The sequence below is a fragment of the Bombus huntii genome, chromosome 8 (genome assembly GCF_024542735.1).
Source record: "Bombus huntii isolate Logan2020A chromosome 8, iyBomHunt1.1, whole genome shotgun sequence".
Classification (NCBI taxonomy): Eukaryota; Metazoa; Arthropoda; class Insecta; order Hymenoptera; family Apidae; genus Bombus; species Bombus huntii.
In genome coordinates, this window is record NC_066245.1 from 6,173,213 (window position 1) to 6,187,404 (window position 14,192).

At 41.0% G+C, this 14,192-nt stretch overlaps 1 protein-coding gene across 3 annotated transcripts in view; it reads right to left on the reverse strand.

Moving 5' to 3' along the window:
- The window catches only part of LOC126868852 (uncharacterized), a 152,077-nt gene that overhangs the window by 101,310 nt on the left and 36,575 nt on the right, over positions 1–14,192 (reverse strand). For all 3 annotated transcript variants that reach the window (XM_050624794.1, XM_050624795.1, XM_050624793.1), the window contains exon 3: positions 9,427–9,570. In XM_050624794.1, coding sequence (XP_050480751.1) covers positions 9,427–9,570 — 144 coding nt within the window. The remainder of the gene's footprint in view (positions 1–9,426; positions 9,571–14,192) is intronic.

Below are 14,192 nucleotides of genomic sequence, written 5' to 3' on the forward strand. Positions count from 1 at the left end.
AGTATGAGAAGACATAAGCCGCGACATCGAGGGATTAACAAACTTGGCGACTCGGATGTAAGCTCGACGTTCTTATACGAAAGCTGCTTTCCACGCTTTTCGCATTCCCATCCTGAAAATCGCGTTTTCCATTATCTGCATCTTTTTCTATCTCCCCTTCCCCGGCCGCCTATTTTGTCGCGATCGTGCAACCGCGTGTAAAATATGGAACAGTAGACAAAATATACGAAGGAAGAAGAATTTCGTGGTTAAGGAACTATATAAATTCTCTCGGTGGTAATTCCCGTGGGAAACACGTTCGAGAAAGCACCGACGAAAATACACGAGAACCCACCGAGAACTTTCGATAGTGTGACAATTTTCCATGACGGAAGACCATCGAAAGATAACATTCTGGTCGTATCCTTCATCTTTAAATAAATAACCACAGTCTCGGATAGAAAAGCACCTTCTTGCCACTTCCCCTCGGGCAAACAAACGACTAGTGTGTACAGACTGTATTATGGTTATTATTTCGAGCTTCCGGTGATTGGCGGGGAATTTTTTTGTCTACTGAAATTGTTCGTTCTTCGTTCATGGCAAGAATTTTCCATGGTATAATATTTCTATCGGCGCTACATGAAACGGCGAAGGATTAAATAATTTGTCGTGCGTTTAAAAATTGCCCGAGTTGCACAGAATCGCGCAGAAACTGAATTATAGGAATTCTGTAAAAATTACACGAAAATTGTACTTAATTAAGAACGTCAGGCAACCTTCCTTTATTATTATTATTCACTGTTAATTACGCCATCCGGTAAATTGTATTTAAAGCAGCTTTGTAAATGGAATAATCGCGTTGAATTTCGTGCACGTATCCACTTGTAAAGGATGTCAAGTAAAACATGGGTGCAGCGCTATCTGCACGGAAGCGTATCCGTTGGAAAAGTCAAAGATACGGCAAAACGCAACCTATAAAACTCGTACGTGTCTTCTCCAAGCAAAGCTGTCGTGTTTTCGAAACTCGGCAATTTTCTGTGACTTTACAGGATTTCCCGTCCTCCTGAGACGGTCGAAATATTATTCCGGGCGAGCGCGCCGCGATTTACGCGCGATTATGTTTCTAAAATCCGCCGGATTTCGAACGCGTCTACACATAAAACGTGCACAATCACGTGTCTAATATTATCAGCCTCGTGTCCACGTGAACTTATGCACGTCGTGTTATCGCGTACGTGTACAGAGATAAGCAACGTTCGTTTGTTCGGGCGATTAAACGCCCGGGCGTGAAGAATTATTCGAACGCGCTTTTCCTTCGTTTTTTTTTTTTCGTCGACAAATTGGATTATCGGTCGGAAATTTGAGTGGGAGTCGGACGTTCCAACGGCTTATCAATTTCCGAGTAACCTATTTCAATTAAACAAAAAATCTATCTAAAAACTACATAACTGTATAACAGCGTGTGTAGAGAAAAAGATGAGAACAATGAAACTCAGATAACGGACAATGAACGACAATATCGCGAAGCTACATTCCAATTGTACTTGAAATACCTAACGATATACGTAATTTAAAAGGAATTTTTGGCGATATAATATTGCTAACTATAATTTCATAATTATAGCCTGATCTTGGTACGCTTAACACGACATCGCTTGCAGATGAAAGGAAGATACGTAACGTGATTTTTCTTAAAAAAAAAAAATCCTTAACCACTAATATTGATTTTCCGTTCCTTAGCACGAATAGTACCTGCGTACCTTCTAAAAATAGGAGGAGAAACAATATTTTTTATGCTAACAATGTACGTTCAACAGCTTGAATTTGTGTACCGTGTATTCTTAATTTGCTAATTGTACGCTATTTGTATATGCTAACCACTTTGCCGAGTGCCTGGACTTTTTCGCCGGAAATATCTCTTCGTTAAAACGCTCCTTGTGTAAGCTCGCGATACAGATGGCGATTTGACATTGTGTTTGTACTTTTATGACATTGTGTTTGTTTATATGACTGACATGTAGTGCATACATGTAATTGGACTATAGCCCGTTAATCGATAATAAACGAATATTTCTACCAGTGATACATTTGTGAAATTTGTAAAAATCAATAAAATGTTTGTAAAAATTTGTAAAATAAAATAGCTTTTTGCGTTTAAAAATTACACGAGTCATACGGAATCGGGGAACGTGCCGAGATCGAGAAACGACCTCCACGTGTGAAATAGTTGCCGTAGATTGTACGGTGTAAACGATCGTGCCATTCAAGCGGATGCCCAAGTTTTAATTAGTATATTGTTACGACGAATTAACGCGTGCTCGCCTTGCAAGCAGGGCGTTGCGCAAAAGGCCAACAAACACGCGATGCAGTCTGTCTAGATACGCTAATAGTCTGGCAGTAGAGGAGCCTCGGTTACCTTTGCACTCGCGCAACTGCGTCACGCTCAACCGCTCGCCTTGGCGCTCCGTTTGTTCCGCTTCTGTATATACTACAGTATACTTACACGTAAACGCAAGCGCGGAGAGACACGTAAACGCAAGGTACATACAGACACTGTTCACGCGAAGTGCTCTTGGTTTACCTATCCGGACATCAGATGGTAAATTCCAGGGACGCGCGGTTGACGTAACCAGAGTAACCGTGCCGCCACTTTGCAATCTCTTGACGCATCTTGAGCAGGGAGCACCGTCGTAAGTTAGCGACTTCATCGACAATGAGCGTGGCGAGAAACACAAACGGGAAACGGACGCTCTCCTCGAAAATTAGCCGAGTCTGTTTCGTGACTTTCATCCGGCTCTCGGAATAAATTGTATCGTGGAATTCTTGCCACCGAAAAAGCAAACGGTTGGTTGTTGGTACATTTTACAATCCCTCTCGAAACGATACTTCACTCTAAATCGCGCAATACCGTCGATGATATTCGGGAGGAAGAGTTATTTTCGTTTGTTTGCGTTAAAGCGACGAATAGAAGGGCTTTCGATCGCCCCCCATCCACGGATTTTCCGTAATTCGTAAACACCGCTAAACTTGTGAATAATTGCGCGCGAATAAACGTGTCGCAAAGGGCGAGCGGAAAGGGGAAAAAAGAGTAGCGGAATATTTTATAGAGCTTGTGACAGCAGCCCAGGGGATCGTTCGTTACAGATGCAGAAACAGCAAATTTAAATTCGTCGTGCGTTCGACAGAAGTGGAATACGGCATGCAAGCATAAACGAAGAAATAGATCGGGATCTAAATAAGCCAGGATTTGTTGAACGATGTTCCCCTCGGATCATGAGAAAAACGTAAAAGACGAACGAATGGTATGGAACCTTGGCTGCATCCTCTGTGGTCATCCAATTCGTGTTAACCGTGAACCGTGAAGAATGTTATTCAACCATATCCCTATAAATAGAGGCGTACTCGTGAAATCAAGATTCCGGGGAGATGTTTTTCGACCTCATTCTTACAATGATATTTTACGATTATATCGATATACATAAAATATATTTTTATTTTTCGTTCACGAAAAAGCAAATAACGAGCGTGACATGTGTCGTGCGAAATAAATAGCAGTGGCCGTCGAGTCAGACGTCGTATCGATACACTCGTAACATTTTCCCCCGGAAAATGAAGTCAAAGATGGACAGAGGGGGATCACGGAACCTAATATACCCCTGTGACGAAACACTCCTCTTTCGTTTGTGTATCAAATAGCCGTTTGAAATGGAATATGTACATGAAATAGTCGTGCAAGGCTTCGTTGTTTACTGGACCTCGTGGAATCACCGTTCCATTTACAATCGTTTTGCAAATCAGAGTGGCGAATCGTTATCGACGATTTGGTTTAAAACCAGACTCGTATTACAGAAAACGAAACTGTCTCGCGGAAGCCACGTTATATCGTAGTAGTTGCGTTTCCGATTTTATGTAACATTTTAATCTTCTCGTTTTTTTTTTTTTTTTTTGTCGTAAATTTCGAACGTCGGCAAATACGGTGATGAATGTTGGCCATTTTCGCATATGCAGTTACACAAACAGATTTAGATATCGTGGAGAAAAGTAAGGGTGAATTTGAAACATTGTATACACACGTATAGGTGGCGATTCATCGATCGAAAAGCTATCGAACGAATCGCTTTTAATCGTAACTGATTTCCTGACACGTACTTCGAGTGCTAATGAAATAACAAGTTGCAGTGATATTTAAATGCGCGAGCAAGGTTAGTGGTTCAACATCGACATAGAAAATTCCAGGACACTGTTGTACGTTTTTAATAAAACGTGGTATTCATTGTATTTTAAACTTTGAGGAATTTTCATAAAAAAATGTTTCGAGCATTAAAATTAATTTCGTGCATAAAAGAAAGAATTGCTGGTGTCTCGATATTAATTGCGTATGATTGAATTGCATTTTTGTAAAAATATGTATGAAGCACGAGAGGCTAACACGAAGCTAACGTGAAGTCTCGTTCCGCAAACACGGCAGACGTCACGAATTTTAATTAACACTTCGTTGAAGTGGATCGATCGCAACCTAAAGCCTATTTTTAAAATGAACTTCGAATAACATCTGATCTAACATTCTACACACACGCTGTTCTAGAATAGGCTACAGACGAATAGTATACTTGCAATTAGAAACTAATTTCTCAACAATCAATTTCCACTGGAACAACACGGAATTTGTTTAAAAACATTCGCAGCGCTTAACGTAATAATACAATAGCTAAACCTGATATATTTGGATGCTGTATCACGTAAAACTTTGGTAACTATAAGCAAACTCGTAAATCAAATTTAAGAGATAAACTAAAATCCGAATCTGAAGCATTGTTTTTTATTATTATTTGAAGTCGCGTCGATTGCCAAGATCATTAGCGCTGCTATTGTACTACTAACAAGCTGTTATTTTTGAGATAATCATTGTCGTAATCATACTCCCGTACAAGGCTCTAACAGTCTAAGACTCAAGAACCTCTGTTATCCGCAGTACTTCAAAGCACTTTAACTAATGTCTCAATGTTTACACTCCGAACATGTAACGATGAGCTGACCACGAGGGACCTACAGTTTTCAGGTGGATACCGAACAACCAAAACCGTGTTGAAATAAGCACAATACGACTACGAATAAATCAAAATGTTAAATGGAGCAAAGGTACCTGAAGCTTTTGTTTTCAATCCCTCGGTCCAATTACTTTATCCCTAACTACGATTTATAGAACAATCCGTGGAGGCTTCAATCAATTTTTCACATCCGCTGAATCCCGCGAAAGTCAGAGGCCCGTGCAATAACCGACAACACCACTGGGTTGCAAAAATCAATTTACGCCCCGTTTCTCCAACTTTCTCGCGGTAAAACTGTTTCGCCGATGAATAATGTTCCAGTCGGCAAAAACCTGTCTTCGAGTTATAGGTAGCAGTGACTGTCGGAACCTCCATACGAAAAGCCAAACATCAGGACGCGATGCGACGTGCCATTCGATCGACATTCGACGTTCCACGAGTCATTCATACGAATAATCTAGTTGTCCCGATTAAGGCTAGGTACACACGGATGATGCGCCGTTGTTGCTATTTCGCAGCGGGAACGCTTTAGGATTTGAAGGGATTATGGTTTTAACGATGGAATATACGCGTGGCATGCAACCCGACTATTAGAAACACGAAAATGGGGATGTATTAGGTTGTCCGAAAAGTATCTTTCTTTCGCAAACGTGTTTTTTTACAACAGTGCACCTTCATACAAACGTGCAATCAAGTCTGTGAAATGCCACGGTGTTTATCTCGACAGAACAAAATCGATCGTACGTAATTCGACGAAATAATATAAAACAGAAAACGTTGTACGTTTATTATTTTCTCATAAAACGAAAGAAACTTTTCGGACAACCTAATAAAACTAAAAAACCTAATAAAAAATAAAAATAAAATTTACAGTAAACACTGTCTCTTTAAAAAAAAAGAAATATCTACTGGTAATGGTATTTAGTTGCCCATTTACATGATCCTTGTAGCTAAATAGCATCTTAATTGAGAATCCTTAAACATATAAAGAGTGCATTTATTAAGTTTTATATGTAGTATCTAAATAGCCCAGAGCAAGGACAAGAAGGGACGTTCTATTTGAAGTGAAATTTAGTTTAGTTTTATTTTAACAAGCAATACCCAATGCAAAAACTGACTACAATATCTTCTTACTCTATTCTTCTTGTTGTAACACTCGACTCACAACTTCTGGCTTCCCAGGTCAAAAAATGCTGATCCTCAACCCTTGCACCCTTCTCCCACTCCTTTACTCATTTAGCTTTGACGTCACCAAGGCATACACTCTTACACACTCTCTCCCTCTCTCTTTCTCTCTTCCCCAGCACTCTTACGATTCTTAGTTTATACCTTAAATTTACAACTTATACTATCTCGAGACAACTCGAACCTAAATATATAATAAACCAAGCGTATAACCCCTTTTTTTGATATTACATATATATAGAAAATACTGTTAAATCGTGGAAGCTATAATCGTTTAGTCAGCAGCATAGAATCATCCTGTTACCCGTTTGTACAGCAACTAAACTGCAACTTGCGACCACGCAACATGAAGTACCACAACGTGACGATTGACATTCGATATGGCGCGAACCATCCATACGAATGGTCTGGTTGGCCCGACTAAGTCGGAAAGAACGATTCCTCGTGTTCGTAGAGGAGTGGGTGCATTCAATGGCGCGATGGATGTCGCATCAGAGCGATTGCATGAGCGTCCTATCGTCGGAGTATCTTGCGATATTTTTTCTCTCGGCTTTTCTTTCCGTTTTGTCCCGTCGCCGATGTATCTGTGCGCATAGGAATATTTTTCCGCTCTCTTCCATTTTTTCTCTGTTTTCTCTTTATTCAATGCTATACGATGCACACAGGCGAACGTATTCATCGAGATGAGATGCATCCACGATGAAACGAGTCCGATTAGACGTAGACGCGCGCAATGGTCTCGTATCGCGGGCCGCCAGCAGATCCGTATTTCTAATTACTCGTACATGCCACGAGGTTCTAGTATCGAAATTCGAAGCGATCCTACCGAGGTTCCGTGTGAAGCCAGGAAAACCAGGCGTTGATTCGGCGAGGATGACGTTCACGAACGGAGTTCTTCGCTCCCGTTACGATATTCGACGCGAGAATTACATGAACTTAGAGGGAACGTCCGTGAGCTGTGGAATATTAACGAGGAAGATGAAACAAAGATTGATGAAAGAAACAATAAAAACACGTTCAAGTAACGAAAGAGAAATAAAGATAATACGAGTATCTTTATTATTATTTGTAAACTGCAAAACCGGTCCAATTAATCTTTTAAATACATTCTTTGAAGAAGCTACAACGGTTAAAGTAGACCGACTTGTAATCACGAGTCGCGCTGAAGCTGACAGAAGGAAACTGTTAAAAAGTCGCAAACTATTAAGTAAGTCTGCGACAAGTAAGCAAACGATAAGAAAACGAAGTAAAGAACGTGTTGCAACGACTGCAAATAGAAACTAAAGAAGCAAAGCATGGACTTGTGTCGACGACTAAGATTTCGAACAGGAATGAAGATATTTAAAGACAAATAACGTGTATCTATGTGATCTGGATATTATGAAATCTGGTTATCAGTGTTGAGAAGTTAAATGATTTTTGATATTCATAACGCTGTAAATTATAGGAGTTCGCTCGCGTTACGTTGTTTCCAACGGGTCGTATAGTTTAATAAAAACCCTGTCAACGAGATAAAATCTTTCACGAACAAGCCGTTCGTCGACGTATAACAAACTACCTATCGAGCGACGATAGACGTTACATAGAGAGAGAAAATTTTACGCGCCATAAACACGACTCGCAATTGACGACGACAGCTTTCGGATTCGTCATGGGAAATGAGCCGTCGTTGTTTGTTTAGACGTACAAGTAATTCCGCGAAACACAGATTCCATTTGAATAAAGGTTTCTCGCGCGAGATTGTGGCCATTGCTACATTGCTTGGAATTTCAATGTACCATTCAGATCAGAAGTTTACAACATCGAAATTAACAACGACTAAAGTACAAAGAAGCGCCTATATTTCTACCGAAGAAGCTAAAGAGAAAGGGATGAAATAACGTACATTTATACAAAAGCAAACTTTCCAAAAATCATACATCATCGTAAATCTATAAAATTTCTACGAACCGATCAACGAGTTGATCGGTTCGATCACTGTGCCAGTTTCAGTGTGAAATTTGTGCTTTTTAGTACCGTGACAAAGCACGATCGTAAAGCGAAGAATCAATTGCATTGCGATAAAAGAAATTTTCCTTTTGGCGATGGAGGAATCAGCAACAGGTCCCGATACTCTTATATGAACCCTGTGTATTGTGGCAAAAAAGTACGGCGAACTCGAGAGCATCGCTCCTTGGCGCGGAAACCAATATCTACTTCCATTGCTCCAACCTCGCCTCGGTTCACTTAACGAAGCAATCGACATAAACAACAACGAGCGCGGTTTAATTTTCACCGAAAATTTGCGTCTTATCCGTCCGAGATATCTTCCACCATCCCGTCTCTTTTAAAAGGGTAAAGAAGTATCGAGGAGGCTGACAAGATTTCGGCCGCGATACGGCCACCGATTTGGTCCTTAAGTTTCAACGAATTTCCTGATTAGACATCGGAACGATAGGAAGGTTGGATCGGATATGCCGTCAAGAATTTCAAGCCACGTGCTTCGAAATAAGAACGAGCAAACGAAACGACCGTCTGCCGCTTTTGTGGCGATATAGACGGACGAAAAGGGGTAAAAGTGTGTAACGATGGGAAGGGGTTCTCGGGGAGAGAGAAATGGATTTAGCTTAATAAAGAGGCTCCACTCACGAACATTCTCCCCATTGTTGGACGAGAGAACACTTCTGGAAAATTACCCGCAATTAAGGCGATGCCGTTAGGCAGAAAGGTTGTAAGTGGGCCAACGTGGTTACACCAACGAACGAAACTTGCGACATTCGCCGGTGGTTCGGTTATCACCTTCATCCACGAATCCACCTGGCTATCCCTATTTGTTTCACGTTCGTAAACTATAACCACAGGATCGTAACAACAGCGGAACGATTTACGTGTGGGAGTGGTGCAAGGGACTGGTGTTGCGCTCCACTCGAACGTGTTGCTAATGAATTTAGCCAGATGATTGGAAACACCGTTACGAATTTTAACGAACCTCTGTGCTCGACCCGATCGCCATGCGCTTTCGTTTTCACAGTATCGTTGAATATTAATGGGAAGTTTTCGATTAACGCCACGTTCCACCGTGGTTCTCGGCACATTTGTCTATTTTGTCGCACGTCACGTTTACATTGCCTTGTTTCCATAGCCGAATTAATGGAATAGCGTGACGTTTCTTAGTTTCAAAATAGGAAAGTTTTTTTTTTCGTAGATATATGGGTTTCGATGTCTGTGCGCTTACCGTCAATATCAATTTCCTGTAGCATCGTGCGTAGTTCTTCAGCCCTCGCGAACTGTCCTAGCGAACGCATCACTCTGCCGAGTTCCTCCTTGGTGATGCTTCCGTCACCGTCCTTGTCGAATAGTCTGAAAGCTTCCCTGAACTCTACAACAGCGAAATTCAATGCGATTAATAAAACACGCACAGCTTCGTTCCAACTTTCTTCTTTTCTCGATGAATAATATTGAAAAAAGTTGCATCGTAGAAAGGAAAAATTTAAGGGGACAACTGGCAAGTGGCAAAACGCGTTCAAGAAACGTGCTGCATAGCGGCACAAAGCGGAGTTTCCTTCCGGTCTTAATGCGTAATCCCTCAACACAATCACGTGGCGATTCTTTAATTAGCTCCGATTCAACGACCGTATTTTAATACCTTTTTCTCGCAGAGTGCAATATTTGTTGCACTAACAATCCGTTACGGAACTAACACAAACTAACAACCAGTTACGGAATATACTGTTAAAGATACTATTAAAGATACTGATACGTCTTGACTCGTCGAATACTGCTGCAAGAGTGAGTCTTGGGGCTGTTGCTGTTGTAGCGGAAGGTTCGTCGTGGGGGTGTCCCAGGTCTGTTCCTACTTGGTCCTTGGGTAAAGCCGTGTATTTCTGAATGGGCTGGCTGCCTTAGTGACGGTTCGCGCGGGTTACCTTGGGAAACCCGCGTGTCCCGTCTTCCTGAGATGTCGCATAAAATATAGGTATTTTATGATAGGTCCTAAAGTACCTGGACTGTACAATAGGTCTACTGTTTATGATGGGTCCGCATTACGGTACCCTTGACGGTCGTCCTGCCCGAGGCTCGCGTCTGGAGGTCATACCGTAGCGGTAATTACCAGGCGACCCCTCCAAATCTCGAACTATTATATCGAATTAAAATATCTGTTATTCTGAAACACTATCTTTCGATCGAGCAATATATACAACAAAGGAAATAATGAAAAGCGATTAAGACGCTAGTAGCCCCGAAGCTAATTACACTGACAGTAGCACAACGAACGAACTTGGATTATAATCGGACTCGGAAATCGCGAAGACGAGTCGAAAAAATCGTAAAATCCGCAACCGTCTATCGACTCTTTCTTTTTTTTTCTTTCTTCGTTACGTAGGGTTAGAAAGATCGGACGTTCGAGCTGATTAAACAGTTCGGTCGATAACATTCCGCGATGTTTGATGCCAGTGGCGAGCACGATGAGAAGGGACAAGCTTGGTCGGACTTGGATCGTCGGTGCTTGACTCGACCGTTTAATAGCCTCGTTTCACGGCCCATTGATTTTGTTCGTACCGGCGGCTATGGTTTTCCTATAAGCACATTCTCCACCGGCGTATCCACGCGCTATTGTGCTGCAACTAGCGGTAGACCGAGATAGAGAGAACGAGTGAGAGTGAAGCCGGAGGATACCCGCGATTTCGCGCTAATGGGTAACGACGAAGAAAAACCGCGCAGGAAGGAACGTCGACAAATAGATTCTGCCTAACCCGGTTACGGATTTGTGATTTTCCGATCTTTTACTTTCTTCTTTTTTTTTTTTTTTTTTTTTTGTCGTAGTTCTCTTTTACCCTGTGCGAACGACAGGGAAACGATGCTGAGATAATTCGACAATATCCAAGAGAATTAACCCCTCGCCTTATAATATCGACACGTCTGCAACAAGTTTGTAGTTCGTAATTATTAATATCGCGTCCATTTATCGATAAAGATAGATTTCCTTCTCTCTGTCATTTTTAGATAATAGCCTTTGAATTTTTAGAATTTCTAATAAAATATTATACACCTCGGTTTAGAATTAACTTTTGTTCATATCCGAAAATTGATATTTCTTTAGACGCATTACTCTTTTGGCGAATCAACGATACGATACGATATCAAACATTTTTATATCTAATACAATGTTACAACAGGAAATAGATAACGTTCATTTAAGTAGTCACTAAAAGGCAGAGGTGAAGTAAGCCTTTAAGGAACAAAGTATGGTTCTTTCCGAATTGCGATATATTTAGCGCGATAGTCCTTTCGAAGTTGTTTTTCAACATTCGTCGAATTGACGATATAAATAAGGACGCAGTTAAGTTTAGAAGATTAAACCATTAGTTTCTACGTACTGCAGCTATCTCTTCGTTTCGATGGGTCTTGAACTGAGAGTAAACTTTCGACATTCGTCTCTCGAAAGAAGTAACGCGAGTAATTTCTCTCGGCAACGACCGTACATCGTATGAGGAGGATTTGCGCGAAACATGCGAATGGTATTCTATAGAAAGTAACCTGATCTTCGAACGAATAGCTAGGCATCATTAACTGAGAATCGCACGCATAAAATGTTTTGGTATAAAGGATCTCTTTAAAAATATCAGACGAACCGGAAGTTACGAAGAAGCTTAAGTCAGCATTGACACACGTGTCGCTTTGCTGTAAAGGGACCGGCATATTTCTGCGTTCCGTTTCTCTAATAAGCGACGTAGACGAGATTTCTTTGATCCAAAAATTCTGTTTGCGACATCCTTTTGCTTTTAACGTCGCGTTATCTTGCCACTGGACGAACCGTCGACCAACGTTTTAATCCTGTCTTTATAAGAGGATTTTGCAGTTGGAAAAAAGCATTTGAAATTTGTCGAAGGTCTAATCATTAATTTGTAGCTGTGTATCGTACGGTATAAGAATCTTATATCGAATCTTTTGCCAATTTTGTTATTCGTTTGAAATTAATATTTATTTCGATATAGATCTTTTACGAAAGATTTATGTAATTGAACGTTGCGCTGACATTCTTTACGTTTTTATAATTAACGGTCTACATATAGAAAACACGGGAAAAATACTGAAAAGAGTCGAGCTTAAGTATCGGTGATATTTCCTGTCAAAAACAAAAACGGTTAAAATCGTGGCGACAGTTCGGATTCTAAACGAATATACGTCACGAAGAACTATACTTCTGATTGCGCGTGACGCAAATGTCAAAAAAAGCAACTGCCGCAAAAACATTGCAGTTGTTACGTCGCGTGAAATGCTCCGTGCGACGTCCTTCATTGTCAGACCGTCAAGGCCCAAGCACCATTAGACAGACCCTCGATAAACCTAAGGCCCTATCTTGCAGGAACCTTTAATCCTGCAAGTATTTTCGGTTTATACCTGGTACTTAAAACAGTCCTTAGGTTCATTGCACATTCATTGAACAACCAATGCGTGGAAGAGAGTACGATGGTGATGGGAGAGCAAGAAGATACGATTCTACCAATCACGAATGCCAGCAGAATGTGGAAAGAGAATGGGACAAGAAGCATCAGTTACGGGGGTAACGTAGATAGGGAAATACCTATCTATACTTTTTATCAACGCGAAGGAGGGACGAAGGAGGTCGACGAACAAGAGGAGGAAAAAACTGGAGGAACAATACGAGGATGAACAACAGTCAGATGAACAACAGGCAGAAGAACAGTCTTTGGAGAACCATGAACTTTCGGACGTTCGCGGGGAGACGCGATCTCGAAGAAGCGCGCCAACGGGAGTCATAAATTCCCGTTACGATTTGACTAATCGGCGCCACGAATCGTTCGATCCCTTATTTCTTGTGAGATAATAGGGGTGGTTGATTGAATATAACGCTGCTATTAACAGGTTATTATATACCTGAATGATCCAACAACTTCAATGTAATACAAGATTGAGTAGGTGAAATAGCAATTGCAAACGAGTACAACCTGAGACTCCTTTCGTGTCGACGACGGTGATGATATATCTTCTGTCGATTGACTGTCTTCGACTTGTAGATTCTGCTTGACTCCCGACGCTTGCTGTTCCTTGCACTGTCCTTCGACTCGAGTCGATGTAGACTAACTGACCAGCTTTAACTGTTACTTGAATATTACTGTGGAACAAGCCTAGAGCGCAAGTACAAGAAGTTGAGTTGACCCTCCTGATGCCGTAGAAGAAGTGAAATTCGTTCCTATGTAATCACGGAGGAAAGCTCGGTAAGGGTGTGCCCTTTGAACGAAGAACGTGAATTTGTTGCTCACACTTTTCGTCAGAAAAGTGAGGGTAACGATCCGCGATGACGATTAGTTATGACCAACGTTAGAAATGAAGATAAGAGGAAGAAGCCTCTTACCGACGTGACTCATGGGCGACCTTGTTTATGGGAAAAATCTGCTTTTCTGTTAGAAAAATATCCGCTTTCTCCGTAATTTGTAAGAACGTGCAATAAATCTAAGGATTTTAAGTATCAGGTATAAACCGAAAATACTTGCAGGATTAAAGGTTCCTGCAAGCTAATGAGATTCGGTGTTAATAGGGCCTTAGGTTTATTGTGGGTCTGTCTAACGGTGCTTGGGCCTTGACGGTCAGACAATGAAGGACGTCACACGGACCATTTCACGTCCGTATACAGCAGTATACCAATGCAATGACGAAAAAGCTGTTGATTGCACCATCTTGTAGCTATGTATTTGCGAATTTCTCTTCTGTTTTGACAACGCTAACGAAGTAGTGGCTCGTAACGATGGCTCAATACCATAAATAAAATACAAAACGGTTTGGTTGTTTCCAATTTGCGTGGAAAGATAAGCCGTGTAACAAAAACAATTCGTGGAATTTCTTTTGCTCAACGATTCGCTGGAATTAATGACTGTAAAAGAGATATGATATTGGAAATTTTAATTATCGTGTCTTCGTTCGGAATTATAAAGGTATCATAATTAATTTTAATTAATTTGATAATAAGCTAATGAAACA